The sequence below is a fragment of the Eublepharis macularius genome, chromosome 11 (genome assembly GCF_028583425.1).
Source record: "Eublepharis macularius isolate TG4126 chromosome 11, MPM_Emac_v1.0, whole genome shotgun sequence".
NCBI classification, from domain to species: domain Eukaryota; kingdom Metazoa; phylum Chordata; class Lepidosauria; order Squamata; family Eublepharidae; genus Eublepharis; species Eublepharis macularius.
The window spans coordinates 90908760-90936709 of NC_072800.1; the positions used below are offsets into that span (position 1 = coordinate 90908760).

The 27950-nt window shown below is 45.8% G+C and overlaps 2 protein-coding genes across 10 annotated transcripts; one reads left to right on the plus strand and one right to left on the minus strand.

Annotated features, from left to right (window-relative positions):
- Window positions 1-648: 648 nt before the first annotated feature.
- GUK1 (guanylate kinase 1) lies at window positions 649-21513 on the minus strand. 7 transcript variants are annotated; one of them, XM_054991431.1, is made up of 9 exons: window positions 21390-21513; window positions 11379-11462; window positions 10213-10326; window positions 8734-8775; window positions 7489-7585; window positions 6527-6665; window positions 3368-3452; window positions 1794-1879; window positions 649-873 (listed from the first exon to the last, which is right to left on the minus strand). In XM_054991431.1, the coding sequence occupies exons 1-9, from the start codon at window positions 21424-21426 to the stop codon at window positions 838-840; spliced, it is 720 nt and encodes a 239-aa protein (XP_054847406.1). In that variant the 5' UTR covers window positions 21427-21513; the 3' UTR covers window positions 649-837. The 7 variants fall into 7 exon arrangements, with proteins under 7 accessions (XP_054847406.1, XP_054847410.1, XP_054847407.1 ...); XM_054991435.1 differs by lacking the exon at window positions 21390-21513 and adding an exon at window positions 20697-20864; XM_054991432.1 differs by lacking the exon at window positions 11379-11462.
- A 53-nt stretch (window positions 21514-21566) lies between these two features.
- Window positions 21567-27575, plus strand: MRPL55 (mitochondrial ribosomal protein L55). Of its 3 annotated transcripts, none has more exons than XM_054991438.1 (4): window positions 21567-21644; window positions 22713-22888; window positions 25571-25772; window positions 27318-27575. In XM_054991438.1, the coding sequence occupies exons 2-4, from the start codon at window positions 22863-22865 to the stop codon at window positions 27462-27464; spliced, it is 375 nt and encodes a 124-aa protein (XP_054847413.1). In that variant the 5' UTR covers window positions 21567-21644; window positions 22713-22862; the 3' UTR covers window positions 27465-27575. The 3 variants fall into 3 exon arrangements, with proteins under 3 accessions (XP_054847413.1, XP_054847414.1, XP_054847415.1); XM_054991439.1 differs by lacking the exon at window positions 21567-21644 and adding an exon at window positions 21721-21827; XM_054991440.1 differs by lacking the exon at window positions 21567-21644 and adding an exon at window positions 21984-22001.
- The last annotated feature ends 375 nt before the right edge of the window (window positions 27576-27950 follow it).

Sequence of the window (27950 nt, forward strand, 5' to 3'; positions counted from 1 at the left end):
AATGTTGTTAGTCTTATAAGGGCTACTGGACTCTTGCTCTTTTCTACTGCTTAGGAAATAGGGTTCTAGAGAACATGTAACTCAAACAATCACCTAGTTCTCTAAGTGATTATCTGGGTTCCAATCTCAGCTCACCACAGCCATCGGTCCAGAGCGCATCACACACAAAACTGCCTAATACTGAAGCAGACCAGCAATACGGTCTATTGAGGTTAATTCGGTCTACTCAAATTGGCAGCAGCCCTGCAGGGTCTCAGGTGGAGAAAACTCTTCCACATCACCACTGCACAGTCCCAAATTTTCCTGGACAAAAGCATAAGAGGGAATGTTTTCTACTGCACACTTTGATCCTGAAACTGCCAGGTCCAAGAAAAGCGATAGGCAGCGGCAGAAATGTGTGCAAACGTGTGTGTGTCTGCGTGCATGACTCGAGCACGTAGTGAACAACCGTCTTTTCGGCTCTGCCTGAAGGGAAGCAGGTGTGAGCTATGCATCTCAAACACTGCAGCCCACAACGCAATTGCGCACACGCAAAATTGTTCTGCCGACGGGTTGTTGAATTCTGAAGCTTTCGTCAGTCACCTGTCTGCTGCTTTCTCTCAATTGCATATAAACATACACACACATCAGAAATAATAAAAGCGTCAATTGGTTGGTTAGGTATTTTTTTCTTTAATAGAAAGTGCCCTAGAACAATTCCATGGCTGGGGGGAGGAGGGAGAAGGAGAATGGGGCTAAAAAGGAATGTGGGTCTCTTTCTCTCTTGTGCAGCTTAACAAGCAGTGAAAGACATCAGGAATGGTCTATACAAGGTTCAAGCATCTGTACTGTGGTCACTCAGGACTTCTTGCATCCCTGTGCCTTCTGGATTTCCTACGAGCAGAGGAAGGAAAGATTATAATTATCAGTTCAAATAGCAACTTAAGTCTACAAGAGTTAAAAGGGGCCTCGTTGTCTGAATCGCTGTCCCACAGCAAAAGGAGTGGAAGATCATACAGCCCCCAATGCATCCGTCTCAGCAACTGCTTGCAGAACTGAGACGACCAAATCACAACCCACACGTGAAAGCAGGAACAGCGAAACAGTCCATGGAGAAATAGCTTTGGGGAGGGAAGTGGGAAATTGCTTTGGCTAAGGGGAAAAGGCTTTCCACAGGATTTAAAGCAAGCGATCTAGCCAACGCACTCCTAGGCCATGAATAAGAAACGAGCCCCTCCCCTCAGTAATCCCCCCACTTCGTGGGGAGGTGGGAATCCCTTCCATTTGTATCATCAGTGCTCAGCGCGACTCTGATTTTGATCCCCTTCAAGGAGAAAACTCTCTGGTGCTCGCTTGGAGCCTCTGAGAAAGCTGGGCTTGCCGTCTCATTAAACGGACGTGCCCCCAAAGGGTTGGACCTCACAGACCCATTTCACCCACGGTGGTACCTTCTTCCGACACAAGGCGCCTTCTGTAGAGCCTCTTGGGACAGGGGAAAAATCTTTTGAGCTCTGCAAACCTCACCTCTGCGAGAATCTTCTTCTCATTTGTGCAGAGGTGGGAATCTCTTCCGTTTGTATCATCAGTGTGCTCAGCGTGACACTGATTTTGAGTCCCATCAAAGAAAGAACTCAATAATGCGTGCTTGGAGCCATTGAGAAAGCTGGGCTTGCTGTCTCATTAAACAGGTATATGCCCCCCCCCCGGAGAGCTTTATGCCACAGGCCTATTCCACCTTATGCTGGTACCTTTTTCCGACCTTCTGTAGAGCCTCTTAGACCAGAGGAAAGCTCTTTTGAGCTCCGCAAACTCACCTCTGCGAGAATCTTCTTCAGTTCCGAATACGCTTTGTCTAAATCATCGTTAACAATGATCAAGTCGAAAAGGCCGGGCTCCTTACCTGGCAAATTAAGAACCCCACCCCGACAAAAACAGCATTTAGGTGATCTTAAAAGACACACTCAGTCCACCAAGGGATCTTTTTAGACCTTCAACCATCCCAACGCCTCCTCACAAGATTGCTTAGGGAGACTCTGTCGCTGGCCCAAGGTCTCCCAGTAAGCTTCATGAGAGGGTGAGGATTTGAACCCAAGGCTCCCTCTCCCCTCTGCCCTGGACATCTTGGACTCGGCCTGCCCAGTCACTGGCCAAGCAAGGGGTAGGCAGCCTCCCTTCTTCTCTTCCCAATGAACTATGCTGCATTCTCCAGGGGAAGAAGGTGAACTGAACAGCCTTGGTCAGGCCGCACCGGGAGTATTGTGTGCAGTTCTGGAGGCCTCACTTCAAAAAGGATGTGGTCAAAATCGAGAGGGTGCAGAGGAGAGCGATGAGGATGATCAGGGGTCTGGAGACTGAGCCCTACGAGGAAAGGCTGAGGGCCTTGGGAATGTTTAGTTTGGAGAAGAGGAGATTGAGTGGGACATGATTGCTCTCTTTAAGTATTTGAAAGGCTGTCATTTGGAGGAGGGCAAGGAGCTGTTCCACTTGGCAGCAGAGGGTAGGACTCGAAGCAACGGGCTTAAATTACATGCAGAAAGGTACTGGCTGGATATTAGGAAAAACTTTTTCAAGGTCAGAGTAGTTCAAAGGTGGAATCAGCTGCCTAGGGAGGTGGGGTGAGCTCCCCTTCACTGGCAGTTTTCAAGAAGAGGCTGGATGAATACTTGTCAGAGATGCTTTAGGCTGATCCTGCACTGGGCAGGGGGTTGGACTAGATGGTCTGTATGGCCCCTTCCAACTCTATGATTCTATGATGATTCTATGATTGAATCAAGTGGACTGAGTACAATCAGATGTATGGCTTAGCCGAGTCCATAAAACGGACAGGTTTGATAAACTTTGCTAACTTCTAAATCCTGACCGAAGATACTGATAAATTTAAATGGAAACTAGAAATGATATTCTATCCTTCTATGACATATATAAGGATCAGTTGGAGCTTTACTGCCCTACTAACATGGTACATATTTACTGTGGACACATGTTTGCTAGAAGAAAACTAGTGATTATTCGGTATGGAAAGGTTATATTGGGTTACTCTTCAAACCCATTAACAAATGACATTATCCCACAACTTGGGATAGACATCCAACTATGAGGCTGGTGAAGATGAAAGCAAGTGGCTCCAGGACACTCCACAAGTAGAACCCGGATCCTAATCGAACACTTTAACCACTACACCGTACTGTCTGTCTGGTCTCCTAAGACAATTTCAAACCACTTCTGAGAGACCTAGAAGACATTCTAAAGCCCTGTAAGCTCTTCCCCTTCCTGTTGTAAATGTATTCAGCACGAATTGTGAGAAAAGTTTTAAAAAATAAAATATAAAGATGGCCCTTATCCAAGCTTATCTTATTACCCACATAAAGAGCAACCCCAAAGAACTCACTAAGTTCCATGTCTACACAAGCTGCATTCAGTCGCTTCTGCAAGCTTTCCTCCGTTTCCGTCTGCCTCTCTCGTAGCCTTTTTTCCTAAAGCCCGCAGAAGAGAAAGAAAAAGAAAAGAAATTGCTTCATTCTTGACCTTGGTTTGGAAAGTTGCCACACATCCCACCGCTTTTGCCTCTAAATGCTCTGTCCTGCAACAGGGACTTCTAGGCTGTGGAAGAACCACAGATATGATGACAACATATCACAGAGTACATTTCCATGCACTTCAATGCCACTCAAATAAGTCTAACGCACTTGGAATAAAGTCACAGGGACTTCATAAGCTTGCTGTGAGCAGACTAGTTTTTATATAGGTATTACGAGGAAGGGAAATATGGGCTAAAATATGATTCCTTTTTCAGAACCCTTTTTTAAATGTTTGTAATGTAAAAGTAGAAGGATTATCATATCCAAAGGTTCCCTATGGAATTATTACTACCCTTATGTGGGCCCTAATTGGGAAATTTTGCAAGCTGGTACACATTCTACACCGTATGAACCAGCAGAGGGTTTTTATCAATATTTTATTTATTTATCTTTTATAGTCCGCCTTTCTCATGGAGACTCAAGGTGGATTACAATGTGAGATGAGTACAATCAGTATCAAGGACACTTGCATACAGTGTCAAGGACATTTCCATAAACGATGACACAGAGTAAACAAATGCAAGTTTACAAAGCAAGGATCCAATACAGAGTTGAAGAAATGCTGAAACAGAACATAATCAGTTCTAGGACTGACATTAGACAACATGAAGCACAGGTAGAATATAGGAGTACATATTTAAAGCAACGGATAATATGTAAGCAGCATAGTGGTGAAGTCTACGGTCCCTAACTCATTAGCAAAGCATCTGAGACCCCTCCCTCCAATACTTCCCTCCTATCTGAGTAAAAAGCCTTTTTGAATAATTTGGTTTTGCATCCGTTGCGGAAAGCCAGGAAAGTGGAAGGAGAACCTTTTTCATTCTGATTATGAAAAGGATAAGTGAGGGGGGTAATGGGATTCTTCACCAATGTTTATGGGGATTATTCCCTTAGCAAGCTGTTGAAATAAAGTGAGCCAGATATTCAATCAGAAAGGTTTTTAATTAAAAGAAAAATAAAAAGGCAACCTGGATCCAACCTGGTGGAACGCTCTGTCTAAAGAGACCAGGGCCCGGCAGGATTTGTTATCCTTCCGTTGGGCCTGTAAGACGGAGCTGTTCCGCCAGGCCTACGGTTGCGGCTGAGCTGGGCCCCCACCAGCCGAACAGATGAGAACAAGTCCCTCCCTACTAGAAGCATCCACCATCTTAACTTTTTAATTAACTTTTAAGTGACGCTTGAGTGGCAGTTTGATTGACTATTTCTGTGCTGCCTTTTTGTATTTTTTAAATATTTATTATATTGTTTTTTTTTATAAATTTTTTATTTTTCAAACTACAAAACACTACACAACACTGCACAAGACTATCACAAGGAAAAGGAAAAGGAAAGGGACAAAAGGGAAGGAAAAAGAAAAAGGGGGGGGATAACCTACAAACACTAAACACTAAACACTACACTTCAATGTTTTCCCTTCATACTGTCATAATACAAAAATAGCTCCATAGGATAATGATGGAGTGGTTAATCATACAGAGAATAAGCATTTCAAATTCTGATTAAACTTTCCTCCCCCTTCTAGGTCCCGGACGCAATTCTCTCTGTGCAACCGCTGTTGCGGTGCTCTCCTCCTCCTCCCCCCCCCCTCCGGCTTCTCCTTTTCTTCGTTCTCGGTGCAGCAGAATTCCGGGTTTTTATCCTCAAAATCCTTTAGTTGATCTTCTGATAGTATCTTATAGGCCTGATCTTTATATCTAAACCATATTCCTTCCGGGAATAACCATTTGTACTTTATTCCATGGTCCCTCAGAAGAGCTGCAAACTTTTTATACTTAAAACGTCTTTTCCGGACTAGAAATGGAACGTCCTTCAAAATCTTGACTTTCAATATTTATTATATTGTTGATACTGTTGTTTTAAATTGTTATACATAAGTTTTATTGAAATGTTTTATAGAGTGTAATCCGCCCTGAGCCAGCCTGTGCGGGGAGGGTGGAATAAAAGTTGAAACAAACAAACAAACAAATGAATAAAACACAGCATATCACTCTTTCTGTCTCAGATATGGACTAGAAGGAAGCTATCATCCAAGTTCCAGGAATTCATCGGAAGAGGCTTGTTGGATCAGCCTACGGGGCCGTCTATGGTGGTCAGCTAGATGCCTTTGAGAAGAAAAGCACGTCACAAAGGCAGCAGCCCTTCCCATTTCATGCTCCCAGCAACTGATAGCCAGAGGTTCCCTGCCTTTGAACCTAGCCGCTTACTGCAAATGGAACTCCCGATCTCCACAAATAAGTCTAACCCGCCCCCCCCCCGCCCCCCTTTAAAGGCCATTCCAGATAATGGCCACTCCGGGAAGTTCTCCCCCACCCCCGCTGCAGATCATTATAGTGTACGAAACCAGGCTCGTAACAATTCCCATTTTAGGGCTCCTCTACTACTGAAGGAAAAACGAGGAACCCACTCTCAATTTCCCAGATATCTTAGTGCAGAAGTAGCAATCGCCAGATCTGCTGAAGGCCACAGCCGACAAAGCTCATGTAATAGGAAGCTGGACTATACAGAGCATCGGTCTGGTCTGGCAAGGCTGTTCTTATGTTATACAGTCCCTCTTAGCAGTAGAAAGGAGCAAGAATCCAGTAGCACCTATAAGACTAACAAAATTTGTGGTAGGGTCTGAGCTCTTGTGAGTCACAGCTCGCTTCTTCAGATACCAAGAAGAAGTGAGATATCTTCATATATTCTTCAGATATCTGAAGAAGTGAGCTGTGACTCACAAAAGCTCATACCCTAGCACAAAGTTTGTTAGTCTTATAGGTGCTATTGGACTCTTGCTCTTTTCTACTGCTACAGACTAATACGGTTACCCATCTTCATCTAATCCCTCTTAGATTCCTTCTCCTTCGTAAGTACCTTGGAAGAGGGTGCTCTTGTCGCTGGCTGATGAAAAAACATCCTGTATGCTGGAGTATCCCTACATTTATTACAACTACGTTGAATTGCATCGTGACCCCAAGCCACCCACTCACCAAGGTTTCAATGGACGGAGGCTGGATGGAGACGTAGATGGGGTTGAGGTCTGTCTTCTTGATGCTCTTCACACCCTGCATGTCGATGTCCAAGATGCAGATCCGGTTCTGCGCCTGGACGGCCTGTATAGCAGCTTTACTGGGAGGGAGGGAGAAGGAGGGAGGGCGTTAATGCTCACAGGAGGAAGGCAGGGTCTAGGAAGAGGTTTCGATGCACACGGGACGCATGAGGACTGGCAGCCTGAAGCTGTCAGCGTGCCGAAGCAATCCATCAAGGGCCTCTAAAAACAGTGCACGGCTGTGACGGCCAGCACATGCGCCATTTGGGCAAAACCATTAAAAATGCCAGGGGGAGGTTGGAACAAGGCAAAGCAGCCTTCAAAAAATACAGGTAAAGAGTAGATTTTTTTCCAGCCATGCAGTGACATCACATCAGCCGGCACCACCCAGGCTCAAGCCCTGCCGCCCTCCTCAAAAATACTGCACCCACCAGTTCCCAAACAACACCTCCCTACCCCATACAATGTGCATTCTTGGATCAAAAATGGATTATTGGTCTTTGGTGATGGGAGTGCTTAAGATTGGGGAAGTGCCGAGTAGATCCTTCTCTACCTGTCAGTACCTGGGGGAATAAACAACTGTCCGTAGCATGGAATGAAGTAGCTCTAAGCACAACAGACTGTAGTGCTAACAGCCTAGAAAACTGAAGAGATCTATATTGTCCAACGAGCACTGCTACACACCGAACTCTTTAGGACACACTGTTCAATTCAAGTGGGTGGGGGGCTTTTCTCAATCCAGATCTGGAGGACGCGTACATGGTAGTTCTGGATGGGATTCCTAGCTTTTAACTAAAACAAAAAATTCTAGACCATGTGGTTACAGAGTTATATCTATACTAGTTTAAAAAAAAAACCTCCGTGTGAAATTCTTCAACTCCCATCTTAAATCCAATTACATACCTTGTGCCGTACATGTTCCCCGAAAACTCCGCATGTTCAACAAACCCTCCGGTGTCAATTTCCTCCTGCATCTTTTCTCTGGTCACAAAATGGTAATCTATATGTAAGAGGGAGGGAGAGAGAAGTGATGTTCTGCACATTTATGTGCTAGGACCTATGGCAGCACACAGACATGCCAAACTGTTCTGAAGGTGCACAATCAGAAGAACTTTTCTTACTTTCTCTTGGATCTGCCACAAGAAAACTCCTTACCCATTTACAAAATAATCCATGACGCCATCCACCCCATCCCAGGGTTTCTCCCCTTAATAACAATAACAACAACATTCGATTTATATACCACCCTTCAGGACAACTTAACGCCCACTCAGAGTGGTTTACAAAGTGTGTTATTATTATCCCCACAACAATCACCTTGTGAGGTGGGTGGGGCTGAGAGAGCACCAGGAAACTGTGACGGATACAAGTGGAGGAGTGGGGAATCAAACCTGGTTTTCCAGATTAGAGTCCCGCCAAAGATATGCGGTTCTCTCTTCCTCTTCACCCACACAACAGCCCTGTGAGGTAGGTTAGGCTGAGAGCTTGAGAAAGTCATTTCTAACCATCACTTGAAGAGAGAAAAATGAGTCAGGGCTCCGAGGATGTGCAAGTCCTTGTGGCAAAATATCCCCACCTTTATCCAGTCCTAAATCAGTATCTTGCAAAACTCACAAGAACAGGCAAGTTGCCTCCTCCACCCTACTGAGCAGAGTGTACAGCCTAGGCAGAGCAGTGGCTAGATTGTTGGACTAGGCCTGCAGAGATCCGTGTCAACTCTGAGGATTTTGGACAACTCTGGCACCAACCTACCTACCTCACGGGGTTGTTGTGAGGATAAACTGGAGAAGGGCTTTTCTCTGGCCTCCTTGAGGAGTGGGGGACAAAATGCAATAAACAGTAAAATACATGCCCTGCTCCCTCACCATCTCACAACAAGATGCTTGCTGGCCTTATTCAATGAGGCAGCTGGAGCCCTATGCTATGGATTCCATCTCCTTGGGGTCAGGAAGTAATTTTCTCCAGGCCAGTTTGGCTAGGGATCTTGATGGTGTTTTGCCATCTTCTGGGCATGGAGCAGGGGATCACTGGGGGTGTGCGGGGGGAGGCAGTTGTGAATTTCCTGCATTGTGCAGGGGGTTGGACTAGATGACCCTGGCGGTCCCTTCCAACCCTACGATTCTATGATTCCTACATTTCAATACTGACCTTTCCCATTCACTTCTCCAGCTCTTGGTTTCCTTGTGGTATCTGAAAGCAACACATGCATTTTGTTTAAAATAAAGGTTGTGCTTTTAAGGAAATGGCCAGCACACCTATCCACAGATCAAACCCCCCCATACGTCCCTTTTCTGCAGTTCTCTAAACAAGTTCTTCTCTGCCTAACCCAAAACTGATTTCTTTCAAAAAACAGTGTAGGTCAGTCAGGGCTGGCATCAGTCCTGGATTTTTAAAGCTGCCACCCAAAGGAAGCGAGGTGGAAAACACAGGCCCGGATGGCAGAAAGACACAGGCCCCCTTTCAGTTGTAAAAAGCTGATACTGTGGAGGGAGAGAGAGAAAGCAGGACAGAAAAGCCAACTTCTTGAGGGGCAACTGGGTGGAAGCGACATCTTGGGAGTGTAATGGAGGCACAGTGTACTGGGCGGGGGGGGGGGGTCATGCCCAAATCCCTCTAAAAAGGGGGCAGTAGCCACTTTTCATGAGGGGAAGGGTCCATTCCTGGGATCACTGCAAATGGCAGAATACGTGAACGCTGGGTGACGCATCTCCTGCAAAATATAACACAATATAACATGGCTACAATGGCTCTGTGGTGGGAATACAGGCTGGATATGGTACAGTTGTACCAACCAGGGCTCATTTCGAGGGGGAACACGCAGGAATGCAGTTCCGGCAGTTCCCCAAAGAGGTCACATGACAGGTGGCCCCGCCCACCTGACTCTCGGCTATTTTGCGCCCGTTTCGTCCTGGATTGGGGCCGAAACGGCCCGGATCGAGCCTCTGACGGGTGTTGGATCACTCTCCTGTTCAGCAGCGGCCCGATCCTGACCATTTTGGGCCCCTTTTCGGCCATTTTCAGCCCCTTTTTGCCATTTTGGGCCAAATTTCGGCCCTGAATGGCCAGGATTGGGTCCAAAACAGCCAGAATAGGTGATGTCAGGGGGTGTGGCATATGCAAATCAGTTATACTAATGGCACACGTCTGGTGATGGCAAGAGACATGGCATATGCTAATGAGTTATGCTAATGAGTTCCTCCTGCTCTTTTTCTACAAAATAACCCCTGGTACCAACCAAGCGCTGACTAGTGTGTTATTCTCGCTCGTCCCCTTCCCCAGCTTACCAAGCTCTGCGTCACTCGTTTTTCTTTTGAGCACCAAAATTAAGGGCATGCGACAAAGCGTTACGCTGCATCACACAGCTGAGCCACGGGGTCACAAAGTGAAATGGCAAATCGCAAATTTGCAACTACCGCGTAGCTACTACGTACCTCTCAGACAAGCTTAGTATTTGAAATGCAGAAGGCTTATATTGCAGTGCATTGCTGCATAATTGCAAGAATTTCGTTATGGGTAGAGATGGCTTCTTGGGGGGGGCAGTTCGAGGCCCCACCGCCCCCTCCCTTCAAGGACGTGGATGCCAACACACTGAGCTTCCAGCACATTTGTAGAAACTGACTCACTCACGGGACACGCTGAAGCCAAAGACGTTCTCGTAATCCTTCATCAGTTTCTTCAGCAAAGTGCTCTTCCCTGCACCGGAAGGTCCGCTCAGAACTACTGGCCTTGGTCCCGTCATCACTGGGGGGGGCAGGGGGGAGGAGAGAAAAGCAAATGGTTTCTTTGTCAGGAATGTGCATTCTTCATAAGCTCCTGCAGTAATGGTTGTTGTGGGTTTTCCGGGCTGTATTGCCGTGGTCTTGGCATTGTAGTTCCTGACGTTTCGCCAGCAGCTGTGGCTGGCATCTTCAGAGGTGTAGCACCGAAAGACAGAGATCTCTCAGTGTCACAGTGTGGAAAAGATGTTGGCAGGTCATTTGTATCTACTCAGGAGGGGTGGGGTTGAGCTGAGTCATCCTGTAAGAGTTTCCCAGGGTGTGGAACGCTAATGGCGGGAGGCTTCACTGTATCCTGAGGAGGTTCTTTTGCATATGGATTGGGGCTTGATGTGCTAATCTTCTCTGCAGGGCTATTGTCGGGTATAGAGTGTTTTGTTAGCCTGGTGTTTTTCAGAACTGGAAACCATGCTCTGTTCATTCTTAAAGTTTCTTCTTTCCTGTTGAAGTTTTGCTTATGCTTGTGAATTTCAATGGCTTCCCTGTGCAGTCTGACAAAGTAGTTGGAAGTGTTGTCCAGTGTTGTCTCTGAAGAAGTGTTGTCTCTGAAGATGCCAGCCACAGCTGCTGGTGAAACGTCAGGAACTACAATGCCAAGACCACGGCAATACAGCCCGGAAAACCCACAACAACCATCGTTCTCCAGCCGTGAAAGCCTTCGACAATACATCTCCTGCAGTAACGTTCTACTCTGATCCAAGCCTGTCCATCTCTCAAACCACAGGCTAGCGAGAGAGGTCCTTAATGCAGAAAGGGAAGGAAAGGGCTTGGAAGGGATACCTGTAAGGGAGAATCCTCTCTGGTCCATGCCCCAGCTCTCTAGAAACTGCAAAGAGGGAACATCAGGGCTTTCTCCTGCTTTACACAGGCACCAGTGACATCAGCTGCCATTGCCCCAATCTCCACCCTCCCCTCAGGTCCATTTCCATGACTAGCACACCACAGCAAGGATGGGAACAAAGGCTGCCTTGCTTAACTGGTTTGAAAGCAAAGGTCCAGGAGGAATAGGAGACATACCAAGCTGGGCAGCAGGCAGCGCAGCGACTGTTTGGCAACACAACCAAGTGCTGGGCTTAGGGACGAAGAAACCGTTTCTCCAAGCTGGGGATGAATGAAAATAAAAGGGATAGAGGAGTCTGCCCAGTCTGCAAAGACTCTCTTAGAACAGGAAGATGAGTTTTAAAAGAGATCGGAAGGCTTTGTCAATTTCCCCTCTCTACAGAGCCAGCAAAGATCTCTCCTCAGAGGGTTTGCTAATTTCCTCTTTGCCTCCTGGAAGGGGAGGTGAACCCAACAGAGCCTTCAGGAGGCCAAGAGGAAATTAACAAACCCTCTGAGGAGCCATCTTTGCTGGCTCTGTAGAGAAACTGACCAAGCCTTCCGATCTCTTTTAAAACTCAGCTTCCCGGCTACCGCTGCGACTCCCTTCACGTGCTCCTCCTCATGTAATTCGTCTCTTGTAGCTTAGCTCTAAGAGATCAGAGGGTCCTAAGGAACTCACAACAGAGCTGAAAGTTGGTCAAAGCTCTGGCCACTACACTGCTGTAGCTCTTGCTGTATCAGTGCCCAAGGTTCAAATCCCGGCTCCGCCATGAAACTTGCTAGGTGACATCTGCTCAGTCGCTCTGCCTAACCTATCTCACAGAATTGTTTTAAGGAGGACAGAATAAAGTATGCTATGCTGAGCTCCTAGGAGGGGTTATTTTAAAAACTAACACAGATATCTGAAGAAGGAAGCTCTGACTCTTGAAAGCTGACACCTTAAAAATCTTGTGGGTCTCTTAAGGTTGCTACTGGACTCAAATCTTGCTGTTCTACGCTCCAAAGCTTCCACCCTGAAAATCTTGTTGGTCTCTAAGGTGCCACTGGATTCAAATCTTGCTGTTCTACTGCAGGCTAACACAGCGACCAATATAAAACTAACACAGATGTCACATTCTTACACAATTTGGATCCTGGGAGCAGAACATGGCAATGTAAGTAAACATAAATATTCTGTTTTAATATGCACATCCTACAGTAAAATCCTAAGAAGATTTACTCCAGTCTAAGCGCATTGATTTCAATGGGGTTAGACTGGAGTAACTTTGCTTAGGATTTCACTGGGGTTTTTAAACTCCCCCCCCAACAATAAAAAACATAACAGTTTAAACAACCAACAAAATCATAACAACATATAGTAACAAGAACTGGGGTAGATTTAAACTGATGGGATCTGAATACAATTAACTATGCAGCAATAATAGCAATTATACCACCTATGGAATAGGAAGTGCCCTAGCATATCAATTTCTTCTGACGAAGAGAACTTGATTCTCGAAAGCTTATGCTAAAATAAAATCGGTTAGTCTTAAAGGTGCTACTGGACTCTTTTTGATTTTGCTACCACAGACTAACACGGCTAACTTCTCTGCATTTATATACAAGTATTATAGTTTTACAGAATAAAGGTGTCAATTGGATAAGCTTTGCCTGGATGTGTATTCAAATCAGCCATATAATTCAATAACAGAAACCACGTTTCTACAAAGCTATATTGGACATGTTCTGTATTTAGCTGAGCAATTTGGTCGGTAATTTTTTTCCATATAGTACTGGTCCCAAAGTTTCTTGTGCCATAAAGAAATAGAAGGTGTTAATTTCACTGTTAATTACTTACCTGCTCAGGTTGTAAGATTTGTATTTCCAAAATAAGCAAGGCACAGAACAATGATGGAAGGCATCCAAGGAGTCTTCACACTATCGCACAGAAGGGATTTTAGTCCCTGGCCAATCTATATTTTACAGCTTAGCCTATACTCAGAGGCAGGCTGCCTTCCAGAGACCTTCATGCAGAAAAAGGGTTTTTCTTCTTGCAATAAAGCAACAGAAGCAAAGATGTAAAAGCTACCACACCACCTTAGAAACATCTATTTCAGGTTCCTGTGGTGAAGACATACCGGCACCAAACGCAAATTTAAAAGCCACATCTTACAGACAGCCGAACCACAGTATCTGGCTTTGCTGTCTTGCCTTGTTAAAAGTCAGAGTTGCATCTGCAACTTTCCAGTCGTCAACAAGGAGCCCAGCTTAATGACAAGCTGCCCATGATTTATTTATCTAGAATATTTCTATGCCGCCTCTTCACAGTCGTGTTCCGGGCAGCTTACAATTAAAAATCACAATATTGAAGACAAGCCGTTGGACATGAGCAGTATAGAAATTAGCCATAAAATAGAAGCAGACCCTTAGAAAGCTGGTAATTTAAAACCCCTAATTAAAAAAAAAAACCATGTGTTTTGGCCTGGCACCTAAAAGAAAGAAAAATAGGTGCCAGGTCAGCCTCAAGGAAAACAGCATTCCAGAGGTCAGGTGCCATCCCAGAAAATGCCCTGTCCCTACTTGCCACCCACCTCATCTCTAAAGAAAGCAGGGCTTGAGAGGCCAATCTTAACTGGCAAGCAGGCCAGTCCAGAAGGAGACTGTCCTCCAAGTACTTTGGCCCCAAACTGTTGAGGGCCTTAAAGGTTCAGAGTTTATTGTGTATAGCCATAGGCCGTCACAAAATTACAAAACCCCTATTAAATAAGATAAAAATTAGATACAATACAACTATATACAATACAGATGAAAACCATCAATCAATAAGTTCACTGCGAGTTCAGGCAACACCCTCTTTCTCTGCTGCATTAGACCTTATCTTCATAGCAGCAAAGGTAAAAAGTGAAACTCTGTACGAAACGTACACGTCAACATCAGAAAGAAAAATGAGTTTTTCTCTGCGGCTGTGTATAAGCTTAGACCAGATAAAAATCCCTTCAGAAACTTTGATCTGGGGTCAGAATATAAAGGGCAAATTAAGGATAAAAAGAGGTAAATCCTCTAGCATGTGAGATCCACGCAGGTACAGACCCTTTGGGCTATAGGAGTTTGAGAATAACGTCCAGACAATATTGCCGAGGGCATGGATTGAAATCGCAGTAGAGTAAAGGACGCTCTAAGATTATGCTTAGAAATGTTAGCAAGATAAGCTGTTGAGGGCCTTAACCAGCACTCTGAATCGTGCCCAGAAACTGATTGGTAACCAGTGCCCAGGGGTGATACGATCCCTGTACCCAACCCCTGACAGCAGTCTGGCTGCTGCATTTTGGACCAATTGAGGTTTCTGAACTGTTTTCAAAGGAGCCCCACGCAGAGCACATTAACATAATCTAACCTGGACGTGATCAGAACCCAGACAGCTGTGCTTGAGGGTTCCTCGACACCGGCGTGTTTGAGCTCTTTAAGAACTCTTGGGCAGCCAGACACAGCGGCCAGTCTGAAAGCTGTCAATTAGCCACAGAACTGTCGTCTCTACTTAATATCAGAAGGGAGCCAAGTCAGTCTAACCAAAAATGTATTCCAGCCTCAGCTTTTTTTGAGTCAAAGCTCATTTCCGCCAAATGACTCATGAAAGTTTAGTCTTTATGCTGCCACTGGACTCTCCATTTTTCTCTCTCTATTTGACTCGGTTCTGCAGCCCTTCCTAGAGGTGGAAAAAACCCAAGTTCAGATATGAAGACCTGCTCTGTATTTTCTGCAATGGAGACCAAAGCAAAGAATTCTGTTAGCTTCCCTGCACTCTCCTCCCCCCCCCCCTCGTTCAGGAATCGTTTCCCATCTATGCCATCTTAACAGCCCTTCTGCATCTCAGACTACCCCCTGATTCTAAGCAAGTTTTTCTGGCCTTATTCTCACAAAGGGAAGATTATATGAAGAACTACATAAAAATGAACAACTGAAAACTTAGTTTTTTTAAAAAAAAAAAAAAAAATTTGGCATTAGTACCAGCAGTGAAGGACCCTCCCTCCCAGTCAAAGATCTACAGAAGAGTCCCTTTTAATAAGGCACAGGGCACCAAAAGATCCCCGGAAGGGAAAAAGAGCCCCTGCCATTTCTTGCAAAGCAGAAATGGTGGCTAGTGCTGGGCACAAACATCCTTGCAGCATTTCCAAACTTTTCCACCCTTACCTCTTGCAGCTAAGGGCACCCTTTAAAATGCAAGATCTCAACCCAGTTTGATTTTTGCAAGCAACAAGCTGATCGTTCAGGGAGGGAAGTGAAAGTCAGAGCAAGCTGAAGTCCTGACTATCTGCAAGCATCTGAAGGTTTAATTACAGATCCTTCGCCTTGAGCCAGCCAATGAGAAGCAGTCCCCCAAATCCCTCGCTGCCTTCTGCCCGTTCTTCCCCCCTCCCTCCGGCTTTCTTGAACAGCTTAAAGCTTCGGCCGTGTCTCCCCCTACAAAGCGCACCTCCCTTGTTGAAGCAAAGGCTACCTTAAAATACAAGGTGTTACAACCGACAGACCCAGAGCCCAAAGGGCTGAAAACAAACAAAAAATTAGCATCCTGCAATAAACATGCTGACATTCAAGTGGAAGAGCCAGGATTCAGTCAAAAGAGGGCAGCAAGGCAGGCGTAAGTTCCAGGTCTCCAAAGCCGGTACAATTTTCTTTCTCCCCATTTTTAGCCCATCTTCCTTCAAGGCGCTCTGGACAAGGTACATGATTTCCCCCAACTGTTATATCTTTACAACCACCCTGTGAGGTAGGCCAGGTTGAGTGACCGGTCCAACATCACCAAGTGAGCAGAGCGAGGAGCACGAGCCGAGTTTCCTAGAATTCAGTCTAGCTACTACACCAGAGCGGCTTTGATGCTGCAATGAGTTACCAGTTCTTGAACAGGCAAGGGTTTATTTTACGGTATTTTAGTAGCCTGCCTTTCTCACTGAGAGGCCAGGCTTTGCATCTGGAGGTGGATTACATGGTATAAGTTAATGCAATCAGCAGGAATAAGCATCTATAAGCAATGTGATAGGACTAGGATGTTTGCTTGGCCCTCCCCACTGCCAAAAGAAAAGTCAGGATAAACTCAGGTTTGCGGTGCTGCAGCTTTGCAAATTCAGTCAATTACCAGCCCCCTTACCCATTCATATCAAAGTTAGTCATTTGCAACACCTAGTTGTTAACAACAATAGTAGTGTGCTTATATACCACCCTTCTGGACAGATTAGTGCCATACTCAGAGTGGCGAACCGAGTCAGTGTCATTATTATCCCACATTACAGCTGGGGAGCTGGGGCAGAGAGGGGAGGCTTCCCCAAGGCCACTTGCTGAGCTCATGGCAGGAGAGGGATTCGAACCTGCAGAGTGCTGATTCGCAACCCAATCACTTAGCCGCTAGCTGGTGGGAAGTGAAAAAAACTCTCTGTGTGCATTTTAAGAGCATTTGTTGTTTTTACTTAATTTCTCCCGGATAGACTTCACCATTGCCTGATCCAGCTGCCATAAGCCAAGTCCGCACCCGTTTTGTAGCCAAGCTTTCTGCAGTACAGAGCAAAAGTAAAAAGGGGAGAGCAAGAATTGTATGCAGCATCAGGAGGGCAACCAAATCTATTCACCTATTCAATAGAAATTATACTGGAGTGAGAGCAAGGAAGGCAGCGGATTAACACTGGAAGAGATCAACAGAAGTTCTGCTCAGCACGGAGGCTTGGCGTCTGGAGAAAAGAAGATTAGCAGGCGGCTCTCTTGTCACTGCAAGGAAGGTTTCTCGCGGAGACACTTCTAATCACCTGTCCTATTTCTATTTATAGCGTATCCCTTTTTTCGGACTCACCTTGTCCAGTCTTCTGGAATCAAAAGGGCAGGCAAGGTGTGAAAAACAGCATCTTTGCTAGCTGAAATGAACTCATGAGACGGGCAATTCGCAAGAGGAAAGCTCTGGGTTCCTAAAGCAGGTGCGGGAAGCTTACTGGGAAAATGGCCAGTGGACTGCTCCTTTGGAGGGCTTCTGGCGGCTGGGAGCAAGCTGGGAAGAATCTAGTGGTGGGGACAGCCTGTGAGTCCAGTTATCCGAGTGTCATCAACTCTCACTAGAAGCAGCTCTACTGGTTTAATTCATCTAAGCGAGAGCCTTTGAAACGGAGCTGCTGGGCATTGAACCTGGGACTTTCCATGCACTGGCCTTGTGCTGAGCCACTGGCCCCCTCCCCTGTTTAAACAGGATTTCAGAAGAGCTTTACAATTTTCAGTTTATGAGCAAGGACATCCCATGGAAATGAGTAGGCGTAAAACTGATTATGGTGGGACATTCTTTAAAAACTATTAGCGCTACCAAATTCTGCAACCATCTCTCCAGGACTCAAGAAATAGCTAGATAATTAATGAAGGACCCTTTGGGATGTCTACCTAGAGGAGTTAGCCGTCAGATGCATCGGGAAAGAGAGCTGTGGTTCTCGAAAGGTTATGCTGCAATAAAGCTGGCTAGTCTTAAAGGTGCTACTGGACTCTTTACTACTTAGATGCCATGACTGAAGTGCAGGAGGGCCAGGGAGTGTTCTGCCCTCTCCTTGGGGCATCGATTGGCATAGCCAGGGACGGGATGTTAGGAAGCATCAAGTGTTGCCACTGGCAAACCATCTCTGCTTCTCCCTTGCCTTGAAAGCCCCTTGCTGGGGTCGCCATAAGTCGGTTGCAACTCGATGACACAAGTGCTGCCCAAATGTCCAGTGGATGAGCTTGGAACAAGTTGGACTATTCATCACATCTGGGATGAGAAAGGAATTTCCTCTCATGTTGGCTAGCAATGACTTTGGAAAAGGTGTTGTACCTGCTCTCATTCCACAGGTGACTTAGCATGCCTGTTCTTCGTGCCACACAACTGCAGGTGGGTTGCACATTTTGATCATCCAGGGGGCATGCACTGAGCTGGGCAGCTCTTTATGCACTTCCTATTCTGATGAACTCTCATGACACCACACAATCACTGCCAGCTTTGAATTAAGATCACAGCTTCTACAGCATTTCCCCCCATTACAAGATATTAATTCCACATCCCACAGTTTTAAGCAGCAAGTTTCTAGGCCTCATGGATGCCCTGAAAACATGAACACCAATGATGGTATAAAGAAGACCGTTTCTTGTTTTTCAGCTCCCCAGGATGTTCATACAGAAGTCGCATTTATATAGCATGTTGAATGTTCAAAACATTTCACATCACAGTGAAATTACACACACAACGGCTGAGGTGCATTAGAAGCTCTGCAGCTAGATGGCACTAATATAGTTAAGCGGACTAGACCAGGGCAAACTAGGTTCAAATCCCACTCCACTGTAAAAGCTTACATCATACTGACAATAAGACCCAGAAGGATTGTGTGAGACCTAGGGGTCTGGGAATTGAATCCTATACTGATTTGAACTAAGTCATCACTCACAAATCTCTAATTATACATAGCATTGCTGCTGTAACTATGAAGGAGATCTAATATGCCAATTAAATTTGTCTCCTGGAATATAGCAGGGTGGAGAAATAAGGCCAAAAACCATGACTTCATAGAATATCTTAAAACTTTTGATAATGTCCTTCTCCAGGAGACTTGGGCCCAAACTCCTTTATTTCTTGAGGGATTTAGATCCTACTCCTTTCCAGCATCTAAGGCTAGTAGCAGAGGACGCCCTCATGCAGGCCTAACCATCCTTGTCTCCTTGAGTCTTGCTTTAAATTCTCCTAATCTCCCAGGCTGCCCTCCTATTGCTCAAGCCATTATGATAAATTGTGGAAGTTCTTCTTTAATAATATTAAATATTTATATTCCACCTTCTTCTGATAGGTCTATTTTGTCCTCCTATTGGAGTAGTCTGGCTGCCTATCTTGAACAGCTAGAACAAGAATTCCCCTGTGTAGAAATAATCTTAGCTGGAGATTTTAACGCAAGAGTTGGTAACGATATCTCGTCTCTTTTTAGTAATTTGCGTCTTGATCAGGATGCCTTGTTGTTTTTATTTACTCCCTCAATGAGATGCTCTAAGGACACTTTGTCAAATCCTGCAGGCTTGAAGCTAGCACAGATTTGCACCCAATTCTGTAAAATTTGGCTGGTCTGACAAGCTTTGACAAATCATATGAGTATACATATACATATATTTCTACAAGGGGCTGTACTGTTATTTACTATATTTTAGTCTCCCCTTTTTTTAGGTCACATGTCTCTGGCTTTACAGTTGGAGATCAGATTCTTAGTGATCATTTACCCCTGATTTGTGTCTTTGACGTTAAGGGGAATTCCTCATCAGCTCTGACTCAGGATGTGGAATTTCCATCTAGAATTCCACGATCTCTGGATCTTGGACATAAGATTCTAAAGGTACTGGAAAATCTTATATTCTAAAAGATACTGTGGATGTTCAGCTACTTGAACCAGCTCCGAGGGCATCCAGCCAAGCATGAGGTTCTTTTTGCCCTACAAGACAACTCATGCTTATAAAGAAGGAAAGGAGCTCCTAAGGAGTGCAGCACATGAATTCCCCAGTGGAGGGCTGCTGTAATTAGATATTTCCTGCTTCGGTTGCTTGCATGTAGCGCTTAATGGAGAATCACAGGGAAATGAAAAAGTCATCCTGCTCAGATTACCAGACTTGTGGATAAGCACGTGGCTTTAAAAATCCCAAGGGCAGGCACCAGGCACCTCAGATGAATTACGCAGCGGTTCAAGCTCAGTATCTTGAATGGCTGTGCCTTTTAAAAGACAATATTTTGCATGGAAAAACCTGTACAGGTATACTATTTAAAAACCTGCAGCCTTAGGGGGAGGGGGGGAAAGCAGTTTGCTTCCTCCCAGATTTCAGCTTGCTGTCTGTTCAGAGCACATGCTGTAATTCCCTCTGGCAAACCCAGTTTAAAGAGACTCAGCAAATGCAAGCTGTTCCCCTACTGGATATCACAGCTCTACAAGAATGGCAAGATGGTGATACATAAACATTCTTAAAAACTTTTGACTCACAATAGCTTATGTAGGAATACATTTTATTAGTCTTTATGGTGTTTCTTACTTCCTGTTTAATTTTGCTTTGAAAGACAGCCACTCTTAATTTTATCTTGCTACATCAAAAAACAGGATCAGATGACGATCAGAGACGGCCCCGATCCAGCTGCCCAGTAGCCTACGTCTAAGTCCTGTTACTCCTTGTGCTTTTCATCCTACACTCCACATTTACTCCTGGGCTGCCAGCTCAGGAAGGTGAAGGGAGAGAGGTAGGAGTTGCCATTTAACCAGGCAAAAAAAATTGATCAATTCACCCACCCAGGATTTTTAAAATATTAACTTTTAGGGAAAAAGCACAGGTTGACAGAGATGACAGAAAAAAACAAGGTTGACAGAATGCAAAGCGACACATTTATACAAGTGTGTATACAAATGCGATTCGTTCACTGCACAGGTTTTTTTGCTTGCGCAAAAGAACAGCAGCTAAAACAAAAGAAAACACCACCCTAAGAAGTCAGTATTTAAAAGCAATTGTACAAAGCGGGCAAACCTGAACAGAGATGACTGCGGTTGTAGCAGGTAGGCAGGAGAAACTCCACTAGAGTTGTCCCCGAATTACAGAGCCAGGCTGGCCCTCGCTAAGACCACACACAAGAATGAAATGGAAAATGAAAGCTGCCTCTCCAGAGGCCCCGGTGGCTGCGGAATATCGAACAGAAAGGAAATTCTAGGCAGCCCAATAGGAATGCCATGCATCATTCTTGCAAGAGTCCAATGCACCAATGCCCTGACAACTAGGGCAGAGAGTGGGATATCGGGACGACAGCACCAGGCTAGGACCTGGACACACTGGGTTGGGACTGGGGTAGTTGCCAACTCCAGGTTGTGCGATTCCTGGAGATTTGGGGGTGGAGCCTGCGGAAGGAGGGGTTTGGACAGAGGAGGGACCTCAGCAGGGTATAATGCCATAGAGTCCAACCCCCAAAGCTGCCATAGGGGAACTGATCTGCATGGCCTAGAAATCAGTTGTAAGTCCAGATCTCCAGGACTCACCTGGAGGTTGGCAAGCTAGGGGTCGTACTCAATAGACGGAGGGAGGAGAGCAGTCAAGGACCGCAGCGTCCTCTAGGAGAGTCAAAAACCAAGAAAAGGAACCCAGGTGAAGAGTCACGGGAGCGGGGGGTGCGCCTTTTAGTGAGACACCGCTCAGAGAACGGGGGACCCCGAAAAGCGACGCACCCACCTGCTAATGTGCTCCAGAGGGAGCGGCGCCAGCTCATGAGGGGAGGCGTTGGAGCCGGAACGGTGGCTAGCGCCGAGGAGGGAGTGGCGGGCCCGGGCGAAGCCCCGCCGCTGCCGCCAACAAATCCCTCCCCTCACACCGGCAGCCCAGCTCGTCATGGCCGCGCGACCACCCCCAGAAAGAGCGGCGCGGAAGCGGCGCTTGGTGATGACGTCAGGGCAGCGCCCGGTCGTTGGAAGGAAAAGCCGCGCTCTGGTGCGTCACGTGAGCGAGCTCGGGGGACGGAAGGGGGGAAGGAGCGGAGGGGGTCCTGGTGGAATAAACCATTTGAGGATCTTAAGGGGGGGTCAGTTGTAGGTCAAACCAATCTTGGGTTTGAGTGTATGAAGAGAAGGAGGCAGGCCAAGAGAGGGAGCGAACCATTTGTTACAGAGGAGGGTAAGGGGCCAAACCGTTGTGGAGGGGAGACCTAGGAGAGAGATGGGCCAAACCATTATGGGAGGGGTGTTTCCTCAAGAAATGAGAGGCAGTGATTTATTTACCTATGCTTTCAATTATTTTTAATGCTTCCCCCCCCCCTTCGGGGCCTTTTCCTCACAACAACCCTGTGAGGTAGGTTAAGTAGCTAGAGGGTGGTTGCCCCAAGGTCTTCCAGAGAGATTAATAACTTGAGTGGGGATTGCCACCCAGGGCTCTCCAGTTAAAGTCTTCTGGTGCTTTCTGAACTAAAGTTGGGTTGCCAGCTCTGGGCTGGGAAATTCCTGGAGATTTGGGGTAGAGCCTGGGGAGGGGGAAGGTTTGGGGAAAAGAGAGAATGCCATAGAGTGGGCTGTAATGCCATAGTAGGGTTGCCAGCCTCCACGTAGTGGCTGGAGATCCCCCGGAATTACAACTGGTCTCCAGGCCACAGAGATCAGTTCACCTGGAGAAAATGGCTACTTTGGGGGGTGGACTCTATAGCATTATGCCATGCCAGGGTCCTTTCCCTCCCGAAATCTCACTTTCTCCAGGTTTCTCCAGGATTCCCCCCCCCCCAGATCTCCAGGAATTTCCCAACTTGGAGCTGGCAACCCTATGCCATAGAGTTCCCCCTCCAATGCAGCCATTTTCTCCAGGGAACTGGAGATGTCATTCTGGGAGATCTCCAGCCACTGCCTGGAGGTTGGCAAACCTAAAACTATCTGTGGAGTGAAATGCAGCACAGCTTGGAAGAGTTTTGCTGAGACTCATATAGATGAAGCACTTTAGACAGCTGCAACTGAATTTAAACAGCTGCGAGGTTTAATGCCACACTTAATCTTGATTGTTTTCTTTTTTCTGCAGGTACTGTAACGCTTGGCTGCAGCTCTCGATCATGATACCCTAAGACCTTTGTGGTTGTTGCCCATCCTAGAGGCTGTGTCTGGTGCACAAGAAGCGTGCCAGAGAGTAACCTGACTTTGCTTAGCTTCAGCAGTTGTATCTAAGATCAGAATGATGAACATAACCAGGACTTTAAGGTAGGGTTGCACTAGAATTTTTGTTTAATATGTTTGGTGCTGTCCAAAAGATTTGGCTCCTTGCTTTTAGCTTCTACAATCCTGTAGTCATTAAAGGGACATAAATCCCAGTATTTGGTGGCCTCGTTTTTCCTCCTTGAAAAGTAAAACAGCAGCCCTGTGCCAATTTGTACTGTGACAGAAGTAAGTCCTGAGGAATACAGTGGAACTTGCTTTTGAGTAGACATGCATAGATCTGGGCTTCACTTTGCTTAGGGCTGTACCTGAGATGGTATAAGCAGAAGTATAGGAAGGCGATTGCATTTAATTCCAGCTTGCTTAACTTGTTACTGTGGCTAATAAATAATCTTCTCTAAATCACAAGGCAGGGAAGCTATCAAAAGGTGGCTTTTTCTGCTTTGGGTGCATAAATTGCTCAGGTATGTATGTATAGGTGAGCCAGCTAATTATGTTTTTTGATGGAATAGTAACGTTTGTGTACTTGTTTGTAAGTTGACTTAATCCGTTTTGGAAAGTGCATACCATTCTGAATTCTATGCATTTTGTAAAGTGCACAAAATTCTGGATTCTGTGCTGAGGTCCAGATCTGAATAATCATGCGCACCAAGAACTGGCCACGGGCCATTTGTTCGGATACCTCCGAGCTTTTATTAGTCTTGGAATATTAGTCTTGGAAAGGGCCTGCATCAGGGTGTATGAAGAGCTGTGAAATCAGCTGCCAGTGACAACTGGAAGGCCTGCTCCGGCACCTCTGGATCCTGAGATTTCACCAGATTTTGCACATTTCTGTTCATTTTCTTGGGGAAAGGGACTATTGACTTTTTAAAAAAAACTAAAGCTGATTTTTTCTAAAATGATTAATCCCATTCTTGGTACCAGCATTTTCTCATTGGTACGATGCAGCGCTGCACACATAGGATGCACGGTGAATATCTTGGGAAAGCACTGTGGAAAGATTAGCTGTATTTACTTACTTCATTTATTATACCCCACTTTTAGTTATTTATTTCAAATTTGTATTCCGCCCTCCCCGCAAGCGGGCTCAGGGCGGATAACAACATATTAAAAATACAATTTAAAATTCATGTTCATTAAAAACAACACGTTTAAAACAAGATGGTGGACAGCCTTCACTGGGAGGGTTTTATACACCCCTTTTTTCCAGGCCGGTGGAGGCCCAGCCTCAGCCATGTGCCTGGCGGAACAACTCTGTCTCGCAGGCCTGGTGGAAGGACAGTAGGTCCTGCTGGGCCCTGATTTCAGCAAACAGAGCGTTCCACTAGGTGAGAGCCAGGACCAAAAAGGCCCTGGTTCTAGTCAAGGCTAGGCAAGCCTCCTTGGGGACAGGGTCCACCAACAGCTGTTTGTCCCCTGATCGGAGTGTCCTCTGGGGAATATATGGGGAGAGACGGTCCTGTAGATACGCTGGTCCCAGTCTACACAGGGCCTTATAGGTCAATACTAGAACCTTGAATCTGATCTGGTACTCCACTGGCAACCAATGCAGCTCGCGTAAGAATGGTGTTATATGCGCCTTATTTGGCATTCTCATAATAACACGCGCCGCTGCATTTTGTACCAGCTGTAATCTCCGGGTCAGGCTCAAGGGCAGCCCCGCGTAGAGCGAGTTACAGTAATCTAGCTTAGAGGTGACCATTGCTTGGATCACTGTAGTTAAGTCACGGGTTGACAGGTAAGGGACAAGTTGCCTGGTCTGCCGCAGATGGAAAAAAGAGGACCTGATAACCACTGTGACCTGTGCCTCCATTTTCAGGGAGGCATTCAAGATCACCCCAGACTTTTAACTCTCGGAACTGGCACTAACGGTGCCCCATCGAGGGCCGGGAGCAGGAGTCCCGAACTTAATCCCCCGTGGCTCAAGTACAGAACCTCCGTCTTTGTTGGGTTCAGTTTCAGCCGACTGCTTCAACCAACCAGTCACGGCTGCAAAAGCATGTTCCAGGACATCTGGGATTGAGCTGGGCGGCCGTCCATCATCAGATACAACTGGGTGTCATCTGCATATTGATGACACCCAAGTCCAAAACTTCGCACCAACTGGGCAAGGGGCCGCATATAGATGTTAAACAATAAAGGGAAGAGTATTTTCTCCCAACTGCAGTGGACTAGAATCCTATTCCAATATGGAGGAGCCCTCCTTGACTGTTCCATTACTGAACATTTCTAATTTGCGCATTCTACGTAATGACAGAAGAGTGAACTTCCCTGATTCCTTAGGCAGACTGCTCTACAAGATAGGAGTGACCACTAAGAATGCATGTGCATTCTTGTAGGGAGGCATCTATTTCAATTTTTCTTCCACATTTTCCAGTTTCTAGTAAAATGTAACATTGGTCAGGCAATCTTATTCTGTAGTTTTCAGTAGCGTCACTCCCCTGTTCTGGCTTTCCACACACATATTTTGTGCATGCATCTGTCGAAGAGAACTGTGATTCTCGAAAGCTTATGAAACAGTAAAGTTGGTTAGTCTTAAAGGTGCTACTAGACTCTTTTCTATTTTGTTCTGAGAGCTAGAAATTTGCTCTGTTTTAAGTCTGAGATTTGACGGATAGTGAATTCTGGGCTTGTCGAAGGCTTTCACAGCCGGAGAACAATGGTTGTTGTGGGTTTTCCGGGCAATTGCTTTAGTATGTCACCTTGTTCTGTCTGAATTGGTTTCAGGGTCTTCCAGCCGGAGGCTCTCTTTAGGAGCCTAGCGAGGCCTTGTGGCCTCCACACCTCTACCAGCCAGCTCAACTCCAATCGAACCTCCATTGCTTGTATCCCGAGGCAGAAATATGCCAAGGTCTATCCAGTCCTGTTGGTTAGACCTGATGGCTCAACATTCCATATTCGCTACAAAGAACCAAGGCGGATTCTTATGGTGAGAGTTAAATTGCACCTTTTCTGGGCAAGAAGAAAAGCTCCTAGTTGCATTGGGGGAAAGGGTCTTCCTGAAATATGTTGTAAAATTCCTGGTGAAATGCATTGGCCACTTAGGCCGCACTGTGGAGGTCAGTCTTTATCTGGACCTAAGTTTGGGTTTCATGTGGGTTAATGTTCCCTGCAGAAAGTTAGCATGTGAGGGAGATAATACTTCCCTTTGCTATGCAAAGGAGCATTCAGTCATGTGAATAGCCAACAGCAGTTTCATGTGACAACACCTAGATCTGAGCTTCCCACCTCCAATGCAAATGGGCTTCGGCTGGTGCAGGGTGCTAGCTGGACTTGTTAAGCCTTGCTGTTATTCTGTGGGTCATTGTGGATACATCAAATGTGAGCCTGCAGCTGCAGGTTACAAGGGAAGTTTGGAAGCTTCTAAGGAAGACTTGCTTGCCACAAGCTTTTAAGGAACCCACAAGTTTCTCAGCGGTCTCTTGCAGGTGCCAGCCTGCACATGGGTGAAATCAACAGCAGCCCGTACACGGGCTTTCTCTGTGGGGGCCCCTACCCTGTGGAACGGCCTGCCTGAGCAGGTCAGGAGAGCCCCCACTCTCCTGGCTTTCCACAAATGATGCAAAACCGAACTATTCCAAAAGGCTTTTTACCCAGATAGGAGGGCAGTATTGTAGGAAGGGGGTCTCAGATGCTTCGCTGATGAATTCGGGACCATAGACTTCACCACTATGTTGCCATACATATTATCTGTTGCTTTACATACGTACTACTATATACTATCTATGCTTCATGTTGTCTAATGTCTGTCCTAGAATTGACTATGTTCTGTTTCAGCAGTTCTTCAACTCTGTACTGGATCCTTGCTAACGTTCTGTCTTTGTAAACTTGTATTTATTTATCCTATGGCATTGTTTATGGAAATATTCTTGACTCTGTATGGAAATGTCCTTGATACTGATTGTCCTAATCTCACACTTCGTAATCTGCCTTGAGTCTCAATGAGAAAGGAGGGCTATAAATGCCAAAGTAAATAAATAAAATAAAACCACAAGCATAAACCTGGCTCTCCACAATTGATCCAGGAGTTGTCACCAGACATCCCCCAAAATAAAACTTGTAGGGGCTGTGAGGTGCCTCTCCCACAAGTAGATTGGAAAACGGGGTGGGGCTCAATTGTAGAGCATCTGTTTGGCATGTAGAAGTTCCCATGTTTAATCCCCAGCTTTTCCAGTTAAAAAGATCAGGTCATAGGCAATGTGAAAAACCTCCCCTTGAAACCCTGGAGAGCTGTTGTCAGTCTGATTAGATCATATTGACTATGAAAGAGCAAGTGTCTGACTCGGTAGAAGGCAAATTCGTACGTATATGACTATACGGAAGCATTTGGCCATGGAAGGTAGTAACTGTTGAAATTCTACATCTCATGTTAAAGCAACAGGATTCTGCCAGCAAACAAGCGGCAATGCTAGGGGTGTATATTTTACTAAAATAAAGTGTTTGCATTTTCAAAAACTTCTCTCTCTACTTCTAGATGCCAGTAGACATCAACACACTTCCAGAAGCCGAAAGGAGGGCCCGACTGCGGAGAAGGACTGCCGGCAAGGTTAAAACGAAAGAAGTTCAGTTTGAAGACGACTTTAATTTGGATGACTACAGGAAATTTTGGAAGAAGAAATAAGGCTTCTTTGGGGAGGTTTTTAGAGCAGGAATTTTGTGCGACGCTTCCAGCGGCATCAGGTTGTTGCAAGACTTATGTTTGACGTACAAGTAAAGAGATTTTTTCCATTTCTGGGTGTGTGTCCCTGTTTCATTTTTGAAGGTGGGAATTCATGGGTCGGATCTGTCCTTCTAACAGTCATGCTTTCTTCCCAATTCATGGAGCTAATGCAAGAGGTTCACTGGGCTATGGGAAAGCAGTAGCAGAATAGATTTAGGGATCAAACCCTGTACAAGCAAAACGCAATTATGAGTAGAACTGTCACCGGATTAAATAAATCTTAATTCAGTAGGCAATAATGAGTTTTAATCAATTAGCGTAAACTTCCAAATGAGCAACAATCCTACCCTCCACCCCTCATTTTTCTTTTTTGTCTGCCATTTCTTTGTTCTCTGATGCTCCCCAAACATGGCTTTTCTAAAAGGCTGTTGCTGGGGCTATCTTTTT